Raw genomic sequence first — 13,137 nt, 5'->3', positions numbered from 1 at the left:
GGGTGGGCCCCGACCCAGACGGTGACCCACCCCTGGCCACGTTGCTTCCCAGCCCCAAGCTCCTTGGCCCCGTTGCTCCAGTTCTTCCCCCTCTCTCTGACGGACGAGACTCGCCAGCTCCACACGGCTCGGCAGGAGCCATCTGGCAATCCCGCGCCTCACGCCAGCCTGAAATCCATCATCTTCCTTCCAGCCTTTCCCGCTCTTTAGAGCGCCTGCAGGTGCCTCACTGCTGATTTATGCGGGCGGCTCGCCCCACACCAGCGTTTGCATTTGCTTTCCATAATGATTGTAAACGCTGTTTACTTTGGGTGCCTGTCGAAGGCTACTCAGAGGAACAGATTTCTCTCGCTCCTGGGTGAATTCTACTTCTGAGTGAAGCCTGGACGATGCCAGCTTGAGATAGGAGTGGGGCAAGCTGCCCCTGCCTCAGCTCTGCCAAAACACCCCAGTCCTGACCCACAGCCCCCCCTGCTCTTCCAGTTTGGCCCTGCACCCCCCAGTTCTGTCAATGCTCCCTTCGTGCTGAACCACAGCCCCCCGGCTATCCCAGCCCTGGGCTCCCCACCCCCAGCTCTGCCAGTGACCCTCAGTCCTGACCTGTAGCCTCCAGCTATCCCAGCCCTGGGCTCCTCACCCCCCAGCTCTGCAGTGACCCCCAATTCCAACCTGCAGCTATCCCAGTCTTGGAAACTTCTCACAACTCTGCCAACACCCCCGACTCATGGCCCGGTTGCAGCTAATTTCAAGCCCAGCAGTGTGTCTGAGTGGCTCAAATGATTCCTTCCAGCGTGTATTGTCTTGCGGTGAATTCTATCTACCGTCCTGCCGCCCGTTCCCCTCGCTTCATTAGGCCCCTCTGAAGTTCTTCACGCTCTCTCCCGTGTCCTGCCCCCGTCTGTGAACCTTTAGTGTGTCGAAAACAGAGCTCCAATTCCGACCCCTGTGCTGCTGGTCTCTTAGCCAGAGTCTGAGCCAGCCGAATCTACAGCACTGAGCATCTCTTAACGACAAGAGTGGAATTCATTCGGAGGAGTTACACCCGGCGAGGAATTTATCCCGAGGTGACCACTGCTCACAAAGGGCTCTGTCCATGTGGAGGCAGCATCACCAGACACAAGATTGGAAGGTCCTTGGGGCAGGGCCTCTTTGCTGTTCTGTGTTCATATGGCACCTAGCGCAGGGGGGCCCTGGCCTCGGTCAGGCGCTACCGTCATAACCAGAATTAAGAACAATGACATCTGCCCGCCGTGGGCCGTGAAGGTCGTTTGGGCCCTGGTGGGCTCTTCAGGGCACTCCAACTCCGGGTACAAAAACTCACCCACCAACGGAGACAAGAAGGAGGGTGCGACTTACATGCCACCTGGACTTCCGTCTGCCTTTGCAAGAGGGCCCCCATCCGATTGCGGACGACGCAGCGGTAGACGCCGGCATGGGTGCGGTCCAGTGACGTGATCATGTACCTAGAGGGAGAGAGGGAGAGGTGACGAAATAGATACAGACACGCACCTGATTAGGTACGCTGGGAGGCCAACCACAATCTGTCACGTCAGCCAAGAGACTAACCGAGTTCCCACTACCTTTACGTCTCTCTGTGCAGAACCACAGCGATCCAGGCACTTAGCTATTGATGTGCCTCGCTGCAGTCGCTCATCAGGTGCCCGTTACTTCTCCAAAGCCAGACCACAGACGTCCCAACCCACGGAAGAAGCTGGAGGGGTGGGGGAGGGGAGGGAAAAAGAGAAAGCCCCCTGCTGGCAGCCAATGGTATTACAGGAACACAGACTGCAGGATACATTTGCATTTTTTACCCATGATGCTTTGTGGAGCATAGATCCATCAGTGGCTATTAGCCAAGATGCCCAGGGACACAAGCCCGTGCTGCAGAGGTGACCCTAAACCTCTGACTGTGAGAGGCTGGGACTGGGCAATAAGGGGATGGATCAGTCAATAAATTGCCCTGTTCTGTTCTTTGCTTCAGAAGCACCTGGCACTGGGCACTGTCAGAAGACAGAAAATTGGGTGAGATCAGTGGTTCCCAACCCGTGAACACCTTTCATGAAAATATCATATCTCGCAAACCCCCTCCTGAAAATGAATATTGCCAGGGATTTTCTCCCTTACCTGAGCATAAATTATAAAAGCAGTGATCTTGGAAATAATTTGGTTTTTTTTTTTTGACACGCTTGTTACACACTATTATTACATTATTATTGATCGTTACATTATGAAAACGGCAACACTCTTCCAAGATCTCACTTTTGTAGCTCATATCACTTCGATTAAGCCTCCTACATGTTTCATCCAGGAGTACCAGACATGAACCAGCACGAAGGTATTTAAGAAGCCAACCCAGATAAAGAGTTCCTCCCACAAGCATTCGGGTCTTGAGCAGTCCAGGCAAACAATGCACGACTACAACAAAGCTTAAACTTGTTCTGCCAGGAAGTAATGGTCCCGGGGCTTGAGCTGCCAGGCCCTAGCGCCTGGGGTCCCTAGGGACGGCTCTGTCTGCCATTACAGAATTTTTTTTCCCGAGACCCCCCTGATACATTTTGCAAACCCCAGTTTGGGAACCACTGGGCTAGATGGACCCTTGGTCTGACCCAACATAGGTACCATCTTTCTGAGTTGCTGACCCCTGCTCTGCCCCCAAGGGCACCCTGCCCTCACTCCTCCCTCTCCCCCCCAGCGCCTCCTGCACGCTGCTGAACAGCTGATCTGTGGCTGGCGGGAAGTGCTGGGAGGGAGCATCCACTATTTTTCCCTGTGGGTGCTCCGGCCCCGGAGCACCCAAGGAGTCGGTGCCTATGTGACCCAATATGGCCGTTCTTATGGGCTTCGCAGCCACGTGGCTGCCCTTGCTCTAACGCATACCCTAACGCATGCCTTTCAAAAGCAACCACGCCAAGTGTGGGATGGGAGAAACCTCTTGCTGCGGTGAAATCGGCACCCTGGTGCAGGATTCGGCACTCCTCACAGTACAGGACACAACGCAGACAAGCGTCGCGTACGTATTTCTGCCAGGAAACACGAGCAGTGTTCGCCAGCTGCCCCACTGCCCGTGTCCGCCCGTGGCGGGGACAGGAGACGATTCACATGATGGAGAGGCAGCAGGCTGTCAAAGGTAGAGACGTCTGGAGGGGCTGTCCCAGAACTCCTGACCTTTGCTTGCAGCCTCTGAGCTTCACAGAGGCCAAACGAATTCCCGACAAAGCGCTGCTCTGAGTCACTGGCACCCGGCTGCACAGCTCTGACCCCCAGCAAGGACCCAGAGACCTTCAGGTCTATTCTGGGCCTTGGGAAACAAGCATCCTTGGCCCTGCTGTCCCACGAGGGAAGGGGAGCGAGCTCAGGGCTCCTTCCCCCACATTCTGGACTGCAGCCTTTAATGCATGTGCTTTTCCCTTTCGCTGCTGTGCCGTTAATGGCCACACCATCCCCACACCTACTACTCAGCACGGCGGGGGAGTCTGGTGCTTGTGTGGGCCCCTTGCCTGGGGGATCCCCGCCCAGGTCTGGGGCCAATGCTGGGAGCTGGTGCCGCGGGTCAATGCATCACACTTGACCTCCAGGCATCAGATTAAAGCGAAGCAAAGTCCCAGGGGCTGTCTCTGAAAACAACCCTGTTCTGCCCCCTTTCTGAGGGGGCCCCAGGTAAGGAAGTGGCTGTAAAGAGTTGAGCCGTGCCTTTCACTAGACGCTCTTCAGAGTCTTTCTTGGCTGACTTTATTACACTTTTACACTCGACTGGCCAGAGTTTATGCTCCTTTCTCTTTCCCTCACCAGGATTCGACTTCCTACTTTTAAAGGAGGACTTTTTGCCTCTAGCCGCCTCTTTTACTCTGCTGCTGAGCCCTGGAGGCATTTTTTGGCCCCTTGACTGTTCCTTTTTTATTTGGGGTCCCTATTTCATTCGAGCCTCTATTATGGTGTTTTGAAATAGTCTCCATGCAGCTTGCAGGCATTTCACTCTGGTGACTGCTCCTGTTGATTGCCGTCTAATTAGCTTCCTCGTTTCCGTGTCGTTCCCTGTTTGGAAGTGAAATGCTACAGCGGTGGGTCTCTTTGGCATTTCCCCCCTACAAGGCTGTTAAATTTAGCACATTCTGGTCACTATTATCAAGCAGTTCAGCTGCATTCACCTCTTGGACAAGACCCGGTGTGACACTTAGCACTAAATGAAGAACTGCCTCCCGCCCTGTGGGTTCCAGGACTAGCTGCTCCAAGGAACAGAATTTTTATCTCTGCATCCCGCCCTTTGACTCGATGCGTCTTTCACATACAGTGCCAATCCCCCAGCAGCACGACCTACTCTGACTTTCCTGTCCCTTTTGTACCCTGGTATTACTGCGTCCCATGGATTATCCTCGTTCCCCCAAGTTTCCACAAGGCCTCATTTCCTGCCAGGCACCCTACCTCATCTGTCTTAGTATTTCCACTCTAGCATTTCGACATGCTGTCTGCAGCCAAAGATTCCTGTATGAATGTAGCTCCAGCCCCTCGGCTAAGGCAGCCAGGAGAAACAACCCCCCAGTGGCCCAAGATCCAAGCCAAACACCGCAGGAACCCCAGAAGAGCCAAATTCTGCTTGGCCAGTGGTGTTCTCCCTTTCCTGCCCACGTCCGGGGCTAGACGGAGGTTACAGGACCCCATGGTCAATGCTAGCTTTGCAGTCAGAGCATTGCTCTGAGCACAGCAAGCCCATTGCAGCTCAAAGAGAAGCGAGCCGTGAGTCAGCATGGCCATTCCTGGGGCCTGGTCCAGCTCCCCGGCATGACACAAAGGGAACCCAGGAGCTTCCCCTGGGGATGGGGAACATGGAGCAGCCTGGCTTCCCAGCTCCAGCTCTCGACGGGAGACAAGCTCTGCCAGCCTGGGGCAACAGGCAACTTCTCCAGCTCGAGCAGGGACGCTGCCAGGCATCGCTCAGACAAACTAGCTCTAGTCCCTGAAGCCCCACTGTTTGCCTGCTCCTCGGCCGAGCCGCTGTGCCGCCCCCTCTCAAAAGGCCCTCATGGCTCACTCCAGCCCACCCAGCTTGTGCCAGCGTGACTCCAGTGCTTGGAGAGACAGGATGCAGCCTCAGCCGCTCCCAGGAGAGGGCCCAGTGAGGCTGCCTGGGGAGCAGGGCCGGCCCGCCCGGCAAGGTCACCCAGCCCGGCGTGGTTCTGATTAGTCTGGATCGAGCTGCACACCAAGCCTCTTATCATCACCGCCACCCGCGGCTGCTGCGCTTATCTCTCCCTCGCTAGCCTCAGAAGATTATTAGGAGATAAGGAAAATAAATGTACATTGGCTCGTTTCGGCGCCCTTGGGCACGAGCGCTTACCTCCTCCGTCCTAGCCAGGCCCCACTCACCCCAGCTTGGAATGGGGCGCCAATTCCCTGTGTATTTAACACTCATCCCCCCGTATTGAATCATGTGGGGATTACAGGGGCCCTGACCACAATCAGGGCCCCATGGCACACAGTCCCTGCCCCAAAGCGTTCACAGCCTAGACCAGGCAGGAGGGGGACAGGGATGCACAGAAAGGGGGAGTGATTTGCCCAAGTCATGCAGCGGGGTGCGGACCTAGGAACAGAACCCAGCTCAGCAGTGTCCCAGGCTAGCAGCCTGCCTACTAGACAACACTGCCCCTTAGCTTCAGCCTCCTGAGCTTGCAGGGTAAAGCAGCACCTCACTGCTGGAAGGCATGAGTGGCAGCCGGGGCATTAACCTCGGGGCCTCCTCTGGACTATTTTTCTTCAGAACAGAGAGAAACCGGAGACGGAGAGGAGTAAATAAATAAGGGAACCCAAGCCTCCCCCGTGAAATCCAATCAAGTGCCGCAGACTGCTTTGATTTGGCTGCATTTTGTCCTTTCAATACAGTTTAAATTAAACTTTAATAACGAGAGACTAACGGATAGTCACTGCCTGACAGACTAAAACCCCCTGCCCAGCCGCTGAGGGCGTCAGCACTGCCTGGGCCCCCCATCGATGCCCCCCACCCGGTCAGCTGGCACCCAGACAAGAGCTCGAGTTGAGCATCTCGCCCCCTGCGCGGCCACACATGGAATTGAATCTGCCCCACGCGGTGGCTGCAGAACGGGAGCCGGGAGCCTTTGATGCAGCAAAGGGGAGGAGGGCAATAAAGGTTTAGCTTCAAGACCCCACAGAGATCCGGGGGGAGCAGCAGCCGCAGCGCTCTGCCGTGCCAGGGCTCCGATGCCAAGCGGGGGGCGGCTAAGGGAGTCGAGGAAGTGGCTGTTTCACCCCAAGGAACCTCTCAGGGGGCCTGAGATAACCTAGATGTGCCCTGAGCCACCCCTGGGTGCATCAGTGAGTTGATAGCTGGGAGAGGTAGTCATATCGTGGGGACGTGCTGTGCAAAGCTTCCCCCACCCGCTCCATCTTTGATGACGCCCCTCGATCACAAGTGGCAAAATACCTCCCGCCCCCTGTTCCACTCCTGGGCTTCAGACATACCCAGCTCTGCCAGGGCACCTCAATCCCGACCCGCAGCCCCCAGCTATGCCAGCTCTCGGCTCCAGACACACCCAGCTCTGCCAGGGCACCTCAATCCCGACCCGCAGCCCCCAGCTATGCCAGCTCTCGCCTCCCCACACACCCAGCTCTGCCAGGGCACCTCAATCCCAACCCGCAGCCCCCAGCTATGCCAGCTCTCGCCTCCCCACACACCCAGCTCTGCCAGGGCACCTCAATCCCGACCCACAGCCCCCGGCTATGCCAGCTCTCGCCTCCCCACACACCCAGCTCTGTCAGGGCACCTCAATCCCGACCCGCAGCCCCCGACTATGCCAGCTCTGGGCTCCCCACACACCCAGCTCTGCCAGGGCACCTCAATCCCGACCCACAGCCCCCGACTATGCCAGCTCTGGGCTCCCCTCACACCCAGCTCTGCCAGGGCACCTCAATCCCGACCCGCAGCCCCCGGCTATGCCAGCTCTGGCTCCCCACACACCCAACTCTGCCAGGGCACCGCAATCCCGACCCGCGGCCCCTGGCTATGCCAGCTCTGGGCTCCCCACACACCCAGCTCTGCCAGGGCACCTCAATCCCGACCCGCAGCCCCCGGCTATGCCAGCTCTGGGCTCCCCACACACCCAGCTCTGCCAGGGCACCTCATTCCTACCCTGCAGCGCCCCCTGATATTCCATTTGTGCACTGCACCCTCTTCACGCACGCATCTCTGCCAACACACCTCCTCATCCCCAGCGTGAAGCCCACCCCTGAAACGCAGTCGGCTCTGCTGATGCCCCTGAATCCCAGCCCTGGCCACCACACTGGACTGTGCTATAGGGCACAGGAGGCCTTCTGCTCGGGGGCACGCTCACTGCTGAGACCTAGCAAACTCATGTCACTCACCACCACAACCTAGATGATCCCTCGGTCTCTCCATAATGACTGACAAGCCTGGAGGACCCCAGGGCTGCCATGGGCTATGAGTGCTGGGCCGTCTTCCTGTCCGCGCTGCTTGACTGCCCTGGCCTTGGGAGCTAGCAGGGGATTTGCAGAGACAAGACAAGCACTGTCCAAGTGTGTCTGAGAGAAGGTTCCTTGCGTATTTCAATCCCCTGCCGGCTCACAAGAACAGAGCAGAGAGGCAGATTGGAGCCAGGGACAGGCGCATGCCGGCCTGGTGTGCATGACTGCAAGCAGGCCCTGTGTCCTGAGAGCTGCTCAGCAGAGATACAAGAGCTAATCGGCATGGCTTGCCAGGCCTCTTCTCAAAAACAGGGCACCGTTGTTCTGAGAGCAGCCGTGCGAGCCACCAGCATGTGCAAGCCACCACCATGCTGAAATTCCACCGAGTCCCCGACCAGCCCCTAGGTGGCAGCGTAGGACCCCCGTTGGGCCACGAAACCGTTTCCTAGGGGCTCAGCTCTGGCTCTCCAGCGCAATGGACAGGCCAGGGGCCACCAGCGTCCTGCCAGCTCTCCCCCTGCCCCGCTTTCCACCGGCGGCCAAGCATGCCTGGAGTTCGAAGCCCCAGCTTGGCTGGCCTCGTTAGCCCGAGCGGCCGCGACTCCCTGGTAGCTGTCACTGTCACCGGCTCTTCAGGCACTTTGGGCCAGGCCCCTGCATTCCTGCAGCACCTCCCTTTCCGCAGCACACAGCTGTCCTCCCACACCCCCAGATGATCACAGCGCTCCCGGCTGGGCCAATCCCAGCATGCCTCTGGTGGCAGCCGCCCAATGCAGCCACCTCTGGGGTGGAGGGTGTTAACCCACTGGCACACATCGCACTGCACAGGAGCGAGCTGAGTCTCAGGACTTGTCAGCCCAGCCCCCGGCTGACAGGTTATGAGCTCAGCTGGGTGGCGGTAGGACCGGGCTGGCTGAGTGATTGCTCCTGCCCCTGCCCCGTTCCTCTCCCAATCGCTCCTGACCCCTTGCTCCCGACTCCTGCTCCAGCCATTAGGCCTGCCTTGCCCACGCCTCGCTCAGGACGCCACCGTTCTCCCGCCTAGGTGGGGCTGTGGGTGAGGGTCATCGGGGGGGTGCATCCCCCTCCCAGCCCTGGATCTCCTGCTGTGCTGAGCGGGGGGCAGATGGCTCACTAAGGGGGAGCTGCTGATCCCGCCCCCCTGCCCCGGCCTTGTCTCTGCCTCACGTTTTGTCATGGCTCAGTTTTGTCGTGGTTTGGAGAGACACGGTGAGCGAGCGGCATCCAGGAGAGAAGCAGGCAAGCCCAAGTCCCCCCAGCCCCGACCCCCACTGTCTGCCCAGTGGCCAGCAGTCCCTTGGGCACTGTGTAACTGCCCCCATCCTCCGCTTCCCCCCAACAAGGGCCGGCTGTCATTGGCCTCTGCTGGAAACGTCTGACCGAGCTGCCGCCGGCAGGGAGCTGGCGGAACAGGGCTGGGGGGCAGGACGAGCCCCAGGGGGGCAAACGGCCTCGCCCCCGGCAGGTGTTTGCAGTGTGACGTTACCCAGCAGTCCCCCAGAAGGCCTGTGTGCCCCACTGGGGTCCAGAGCCAGGGCTGGGCTCTGAGCGTCGCCGGGGCCAGGGCACGAGCGAAGAGCTGGGTGGAGCCTCTCCTGCCTGACGCCAACCTTGGGGAGATCAGAACTGGGCCCCACCAGTGAGGGCTTCCCTGCTTCCCCGCCCGAGGGCCCGGCTTCAGAGCAAAGCTTCCTGGGGCGGGCACAGCGGGGCTGGCAGTGGCGTTCAAAAGACAAAGAGGTGCCAGTATAAAAGAACCGGCTGAGCCCTATGGCCTGTGCCTGACCCTGCAGGGAGCACGCCCAGTGCCCTGTGGGAGAGAGTCCTTCAGTGTCACGCCCGATATCGACCAAGATCCTGACTGGCTTTCAGTGAGAGATTTCAATTCCACCGAGCTGTCAGGAGCCGATGCGGACACCAGAACTAATGGGCAGACTCTCCTTGCACTGTCCTCGGTAATAAATCTCACCCGCACCCCCAGCGCCGGCGTAGACACACACACGTGCTCAAACACACACACAGACATGGAGCCACGGACAAGCACACACATGTATGTGCATACACCGGGGCCCAGAAACACACACGCCAAGGCCTAGCACACCTCAGAACAGACCCAGGCGTGTTTCCTTACACAGGTGCACGCACACGCATACACATGTATACACATGCACACAGACGCAGCTATGTGCTCGTACCCCCTCCCTCTGCTCACTCGCCTGGAGCTCTGTGGACCTGGACCCCATGCACCTCTCACTCCGTCCCCATGGGAAACAATGGGAGGCCGAGGCCCGGCAGGGCTGCCGCACAGGCCAGCAGCGCCGGGGGGAGAAATGCACCCCAGGGACCCATGCGTGTGGCTTGGCAGACCCGGTGCTGTCCCCCTGCTGAGTCACACGCAGGCAGCTGGGCCAGACAAGCGTGGGGCTGGCGGGGGGAGGGCGAAAGGGGCAGGGTGCTGTGGCTGGCCCAGGTCTGCAGAGGACGCTATGCGCTGGTGGAAATTAAACAGGGTGCCCAGGGATTTGCAGCCACCCCAGACCAATGACACACCCTGCTGGCCCACCCGCAGCCTGGTGCTGAGACCGCCACATGCATGAGCTGGGCACAGAGGGAGCTGGCAAGACTGGTGTGTTGCAGGGGCAATGATACACAAGGGCACGGGGGCAGCCAGGCAACCCCAGGGGTGTCAGCCATCCCCACGTGCACTCCTCATCTGGGGACCGCAGCGAGTTCCCATGGGACCAGCGTCCTGCTCAGAGATGCAGAAGGGCTGGCGATCCTCTGGGCTTCTCTCTGCCCTACGTCTGGCTGGCATTGGCATCATGTCTACTTCAAACTGAGCTCCCGCCGGGCTCCAATCTGCGAGTGCTGCGTCCGTCTGGAATTGACCAACCAGTCAGAAATGGCCCACGCCCCCACCCTTAAGCAAGTGAGCAAGGCTCATTGGGGCGGAGCACACGCTCCACCTGCACCTCACCGCAGCGGGACTGCAAACCCCCTGGGCACAGCGTACGGAAGAGACAGCGAGCGCGTGATACTGCACTCGCACGCCGACTTGCAGAGAGCAAAGGGCGGGAAAGCTCGCGGGGACTCGGCAGCTGCATTCCCGGCTCCGACACTGTCTCACTGTGTGACCTGGGGCCATGTCCCCGTGCCGTGCCTCAGTTTCCCATCTGTAAAAGGGGGATGAGAATATGCCCTGTTGCCTTAAGCAGACTGCAGGGCTCAGAGCTTGCAAAGTGCTCGGTAAATAAACAGGAAGGGCTGAGTACCACACGTGCTTCCTGAATTGCCTTGCATTTATTTGCTGGCTCACCCAGAGGATCAGATCACGTTTGGCATGTGGGTAACCCTCACTTGTCTGATCCCCAGCAGCGCCCATTATATGATACCTGGCCTTGCATCATGCCTGGTGCACATGCAGCCTGCTCACAGAAGTGCCCTCTGTGTAGGCACAAGCATGTGCCTGCATGTGCACTGCACACAGCCATGTCTGTAAATGCACAGACAGACACAAAACTCTTACGATGCTTCACCCCACCGAGTCTATGCTGTGTGCTGGGTGTGTCAAATTGGTCTGCCAACCCCCGGGAGCCAGGGCTAGAGACTCATTTGAATTCAACCTCCCCGCTCAGACCCCTGCTGGCCTTTTCTATCAAATGAGCAGCGTGTCAGTGTCTCGGCCTGCCAGGCTCTTTGCCTGGATTCATCGGCATTGTGGAGTGCATCAAACACCTCAGAGCCGTCTCCTTGGGCCTGCCAGGGAGAATGAAGAGATCCTGCGCTAGGTCCGTGACGCGAGACACCCCTGCAGGCCCAATTAATGGGCCTCTTCTCCTTGCCACCAGAGGCAAAGGGGCCATTAAGGAGCCGGCCTGTTTTGCACACCTGAATGGATGGAAATCGCCCAGAGAAAGGAAACAAATTACTCAGCACAGCTTGGCCTGCAGTTATTAACCAAATCAGAGGAGAGACTTTGTTCTCCACTGCTGGCCTTCCGTAAAGGCTTTTATCTACTTTGGCTTTAATTTTGTTTCCTTTCTGATCTCCCTTGGCATTCAGAGGATCGTTACTGAGTGCAGGTGCTCGCCTGACAAAGGGCCGGGGCTGCCTTCACGGGGACGGGAATTAATTGGGGATCACAATGCAGTGGTGGGCAGCTCTGCAATTATTAAGCAGGAAGTTTTGTTTATGGTATAAAACCTCAGGCACTGAAACCAGCCCCATTATGGCACGGCCTGTCCTCCGTCACAGCCTGGTTTGTTGCTGCCATGCTGCTCATGAGCACTGGGCTGGGGCAAACCGGTTTGTTATTGTAGGGTCACTCACAAGGGTGGGGAGAAACACGCTGGTTTCTCCTTGTACAGTCACTCACAAGGGTGGGGATATACACACTGGTTTGTTATTGTAGGGTCACTCACAAGGGTGGGGAGAAACACGCTGGTTTCTTATTGTACGGTCACTCACAAGGGTGGGGATATACACACTGGTTTGTTATTGTAGGGTCACTCACAGGGTGGGGACAAGCACTGGTTTGTTATTGGAGGGTCGCTCACAGGGGCTGGGACACACGATGGTTTGTTATTGGAAGGTTGCCCATACGTGCCGGGCTGCTGGCATTGATTTTCCGGGCTTTTCAGTGATAGAGAGAACGTTGTTCCTGTGGGGAATCCATGCCTACAGAGATGAATGGTCCAGGCTGTGCAAACGGGACCGATGACCGAGAGTTAGAAGGAAAAGCCAAGCCAGACTTCCAGGCCCAGGGTTCAGGAAGGGAGCTCAGCCCAGGGAGGGAGAGGTTATGCTGGTGGCTTCGTGGCTTTTCTGAAGCACCAAGCCAGAGCCCCTGAGAGCTGCAGTGATAATGTGACCTGGCGATGGCCAAGTGATAGCGTGACACCGAACCCTCCTCGTCTATCTATCCAATGTGATCTAGCTCTGCGTAAACCCGGCACCACTTGACACCCTGATGGAGAACGGCTTAATTAAGTCCCCTCACGTGTCCATCACAGACAGCTAATAGGCCTGAAAGCTCAGTGGCTTTCCAAGTCCCCGGAGCTGTCACCGCACTGCTACTCCCGGGGTTCAATAACGCTGTTTTAAATCCCATTGGCCATTGGTTAAACCAAATCAATCCACGCAGTAGGTCTTTTCTTCCAGGCCTGGGAGAATGACGCTGCATCCAATGCCGGGGCAGCAAAGGCCAAGGGGCAGAGAAAAGGAACGGCCCCTGAGCTGCCCCAGGAAATCCATCTCCCAAAGCCCTTCCCCTCCAAAAGGGGTTTGGAACCGGGGTGACCCACACCTGCTCCCCTGGGCGAACCTGCTGGCAAAACAGCCCCTTCTGCCCAGGGGAGGAGACATGTGGGGATTTCTAGGCTCATCTGCTCCGTTGGTTCGGGTGGGAGATGCCCTTGTGGGCTCCTTCCCCAGCCCTCTCCTCCCATGAAGATGAAACAACGAGAAACAGTGGCTAGCACTTCCCTCTGTGGCAGCAAATCTGATGCAAAGGCATCTGGGCTATTTTGGGGGGCGGCCGCCTGACCCAAGACATCACCCGAAGCTCATGTCGCTTTATTATCATAGGGTCACTCATGAGGGCTGGGCTGCAAGTGCCGGTTTGTTATTGTACAGCACGGCTGCTTACGAGCCCTGGGATGCTAACACTCCCTTTGTTATCGTAGG

The 13,137-nt window shown here is 58.0% G+C and overlaps 1 protein-coding gene across 3 annotated transcripts in view; it reads right to left on the bottom strand.

Moving 5' to 3' along the window:
• SDK2 (sidekick cell adhesion molecule 2) overlaps nucleotides 1–13,137 on the bottom strand; it is a 180,558-nt gene that overhangs the window by 59,343 nt on the left and 108,078 nt on the right. For all 3 annotated transcript variants that reach the window (XM_074972196.1, XM_074972197.1, XM_074972198.1), the window contains exon 3: nucleotides 1,357–1,463. In XM_074972196.1, the coding sequence (XP_074828297.1) occupies nucleotides 1,357–1,463 (107 nt within the window). The remainder of the gene's footprint in view (nucleotides 1–1,356; nucleotides 1,464–13,137) is intronic.

Source organism: Natator depressus, chromosome 14, assembly GCF_965152275.1.
Source record: "Natator depressus isolate rNatDep1 chromosome 14, rNatDep2.hap1, whole genome shotgun sequence".
In the NCBI taxonomy this organism is placed as follows: domain Eukaryota; kingdom Metazoa; phylum Chordata; order Testudines; family Cheloniidae; genus Natator; species Natator depressus.
Note: the sequence above shows the minus strand (reverse complement) of the source record. Positions and strands in the feature narration are given on the sequence as shown.